Source organism: Aplysia californica, unplaced genomic scaffold (assembly GCF_000002075.1).
Source record: "Aplysia californica isolate F4 #8 unplaced genomic scaffold, AplCal3.0 scaffold00643, whole genome shotgun sequence".
In the NCBI taxonomy this organism is placed as follows: Eukaryota; Metazoa; Mollusca; class Gastropoda; order Aplysiida; family Aplysiidae; genus Aplysia; species Aplysia californica.
Window position 1 is genome coordinate 262,970 of NW_004797913.1, and position 4,092 is coordinate 267,061.

At 44.0% G+C, this 4,092-nt stretch overlaps 1 protein-coding gene across 1 annotated transcript in view; it reads right to left on the reverse strand.

The window, feature by feature from the left end:
- Positions 1 to 103: 103 nt before the first annotated feature.
- The window catches only part of LOC101856689 (DNA ligase 1), a gene marked incomplete at its 3' end in the record, with an annotated part of 9,571 nt that continues 5,582 nt past the window's right edge, over positions 104 to 4,092 (reverse strand). Inside the window, 3 exon segments of the mRNA XM_013087822.1 lie at positions 104 to 549; positions 1,865 to 1,983; positions 3,866 to 3,935. Coding sequence (XP_012943276.1) covers positions 104 to 549; positions 1,865 to 1,983; positions 3,866 to 3,935 — 635 coding nt within the window.

The window sequence follows — 4,092 nt, forward strand, 5'->3', positions numbered from 1 at the left end:
TCCTCCTCAACCTCCTTCTCCTTCTCCTCTTTCCCTTCCTCCTCCTCAACCTCCTTCTCCTTCTCCTCTTTCCCTTCCTCCTCCTCCACCTCCTTCCCCTTCTCCTCCTTCTCCTTCTCCTCTTTCCCTTCCTCCTCCTCAACCTCCTTCTCCTTCTCCTCTTTCCCTTCCTCCTCCTCCACCTCCTTCTCCTTCTCCTCCTTCTCTTTCACCTCCTCCCCCTCCTCCAACTCCTCTTTCTCATCCTCCGTTTCTTCATGCTTGAGAGACTGTCCTTTGTCCTGCATTGAACTGTCCCTCCTCTTCTGCTCGTCTACTTTTTCTTTTTCAGTATCACCCACTTCAGGTCCAACACTTTCCATCGTCTTTTCCTCGATGTTTTCTCCATCGCTTTCTACTAACGTGAATACCACGGGTGGGATGTTCAGTGGCTTCACATGGGCTTTGGACTTTTTACGGGGAGCCGACGGTTTTTCCTTGTGCATCTTCCCGGTCAGTGCAGGCGAAACAACTATCGCAACAGGCTTGGCAGCAGCTGTCTCCACGTTTCTGGTGAAGAGAGTACGCTAGATTCACGTGACAAGAACGAGCAGGGTTTGGTGAGATCAACAGGCCGCCGTCATGGGAAAATGAATTGATGATGATAATGTTGAAACAAAATTATAACTGTTATTAGTTTTAGTAAATGTTTTCCATATAAGTGCCGAAGATTAGAGGTGTTACACAAGAGGAACAAACACAAAAAAGAAGGAGCCAGCCACCCACGATAACTGTTTAAGTAAGTGAGCAAATCAATGCAAAACTGGGGGTTGAGTGTTCAATGAAAATGCCTGACGGGAAAAATACCCCCCCCCCCCCCCCTGAAAAATAAAAATTAAGAAAACAAACCAGAAAGTCGCAAGAAAAGACAGGGGCACATAAATGAGGCATTTGCATAAATGTGTTGCGGAAAAACCATGACTGATAGAATAAGTAATGATAAGCACGGCGACAAAGGAAAAAAATACAGATCTAAGCGTAATTCTAATATTTAACCAACGACAATGTATTTGGAGGGCAAACCTTCTGTGGAAGAGTTCAGGCCCACGATAATTACGAGAAAAGGTTGATGAACATCCAAGTGAATGTCGCCTTTTGTCGTTGAAAATTTAGCGGATAACTGTACATGCTTCACGGCCCACTGAGCAACAAGGGCTCATGCTTTACGCCTCATACGAGTCACACGCCAGTCTGTGTGATGCATTCAAGAAGACGGAAGCATCCGACGAAGAGAATTTATTGCTGATTTTGCTGTTCCTCTGAAGAAGGAAGCGGAAGGGACGGAGCAGAATATAGTGCCGAGAGCATTTTTTGCTCTCAGAATCCAAAGGAAAATTCCACCGGGCATCTCAGCATCTCGTTGATAATCCTGATGAAGTACTCTTTTTCCGTCAGAATTTTGGAAAGGTTTTCCCAAACGTGCGACCTTTGATCTTTGTCTTTGTATGTAGTCAGGATCACGTGGGTCCCAGAGTAAAGGCTTTGCTCGGAATAACTCGATTAATCTTTCTTTGTAATCATCCATCTTGAGGTGGCGTCGGTAGCCTAGTGGTGAGGCTACCGGACTCGTAATCTTGAGATTGTGGGTTCGGGGGTTCGAGCATCAGCTCGGTCCGACTTTGTGTCCTTGGGAAAGACACTTTACACGAATTTCCCACTTGGCTCGGTCCTTTCGGAGATGGACCTTAAACTAGGAGGTCCCGCCTCTTAAATAACCTAACAGTGTGAATAGGGGCGTTAAACGTATACCATTAACCATTTACCATTTAGAAGTTACACGCTAATGTATTGCCTTGAACTTAAAACAAAATTTTATAATTTTTACGCTTTGTTCGTGAAGACCGAAGATCTCTCTGTCTTGATCTTGCCCCGGGCGATAGACGTCTTCTTGCCATGGTCCACATTCACAGCGAGAGACTTCTTGGTTGCCTTGCTTTGTTTTCTCTGTTGGAAGACGTAGTGTAAAATATTATACTGAACGTCTGCGACATTAGGGGGTTACATTAGACAAGAAACGAGGGAGAATTATTGTGGAAATACATGTACTTAAAACAAATACAACGGGTGTCCGAAAAGTGAAGTCAAAATAATCACCGATAGACAATTTTCTTTTGTTTTAGAAAGAGTTTTACGGCACTTGCAAGACAATAAAGTCATATAAGTGCCGAAGATTAGAGGCGTTACAAGAGAGTAACGAACAGAAAAAAAGAAGGAGGAGAGATAAGGACGATAAATGTTTGATAGGAAAGAAGGAGCAAACCACACAAGAGCACCCGTCAACCACCCCCTGCAACATTAAGGGGTTACATCAGACAAGAAACAGGATGAGGATTGTGAAAATACATGTACTGAAACAAATGCAACGGGTGTCAGAAAAGTAAAGTCAAAATGATCACCGACAAATAATTTTACATAGATAACATTAATACAACATGCAGCTCCCCAATTGGTCGCTTTTAAGGACAAGCGGGCTAACCCAGATGTCGGGGGTTTCCAGAAATCTTGACCTATACCAAAAGTGAGCATTGCACTACCTAAAGAAGAAGTTTGGTTTCATTGGTGTGTATATTTGTTTGGTTATAAAGAAAACTATCCTTGTCTTTCAAAGAAACTGAACAAGGCTCCAAAAAACTTTACCTTCGATTTTCTCAAAACAGCTTTCCTAGGGATAGTCCCCTTGCGCTTAAAAGCGACCAATGTAGCTTCTTATCAACATAGTGCTATTTAAGATCTAAGTATTTGCATCGACTCTTCACACCATATGTGCCTAACGGAACAGATTACGATGGTCCATGGAATGCTGTAATATTCAAACCTGTCCTTCGAGATCACCATCTTCCATGAACCGCTTTCAAGACAAATATCGATACAGTATGCAGGCCTAAAACAACAAAAGTCTTTAGTTTTTTTAAAGTTTTAGTAGAGTTTTTACGGCGCTCGCAACTGCATAAGGTCATATGAGCGCCAACAAGAGTCTGAGGGAGCAAAGTCAGGATTATGAGGAGGACGTGGGGTTACATCTAGCCACACCAATAGACACAATCTGTTGATAGATTTACTAAGTGAGGTGTAGCCCCGTCGTGTTGGGGAATAATGCCCTTGCTTAGTATAGTTTTAGTAGAGGATTTTACTGCGCTCGCAACTGCATAAGGTCATATGGGCGCCAAGGGGTGGATGTCAACAGAGAAGTCATTTCAGGGAAGCAGACTTTCTCCGCTCGCCTCTTTAGCTTCAACAACACAAAGTCTGCTTCGACTATCAAGGCACCCCGGAAAGAGCGGGTCACAAGAGCGTGACAAACATACAAAAGAACAAGAGGAAAATGACGATAGTAAGGATGAGGAAAGAAAAAGCAGTAGTTCCCTGTTATAGTTCAGGCACATTTAAGAGCATGGCATTGTTGGATCAGCCCATTTACAATTCTACTGTGCATTAGAACGAAAAATGTGACTACTTTGGGAATGGCCTAAAGACACTTCAGTCAATGGCACCGCCCCGGGGGTGGGGCGGGGGGTTGCCCTTGCTTAGAAATATAGGTCTCTTTCGCTCGTTTGCTTTGGAATTCGTCGAGCCGACATTTTATTGGCTCTGGCTGCTTTGGCCTTTCCTGTAGTAATACCCAGTGCCTATTGGCCCGACCGGTTCTGAGCGGTTCGGTTTGGACCGGTTCTGTTCGATTCTGTCCGGTTCTGTTCGCTAGCCAGATTGAGAGCGTTTGTTTTTTAGGCGACGTGTCGGGCGATCGGTTGGTGATCGGTGTCATTGAGCAGGGGAAACCTTAAAACAGCAGAACGGAGAGTGGAAACGTATTTTGCCAGAGTCATACCTTTTTTAAATTGTCCGCTTTTCCAACGCTGAGGGTCGCTTCGTCGTCTTCTGACTCCTCGGACGAATCCCTACAAGAAATTTATAGTAAAAAAATGGTCTTGTCAGTCATTGTCAGTTGGCGAACATGGAAGAAATCATATTTCCCATGACTTTGATCAACATGATATGTTACAAGAAGAAATTATGCAGAACTTCAAAACATTGCACTAAACTCCCCTCCGCCCC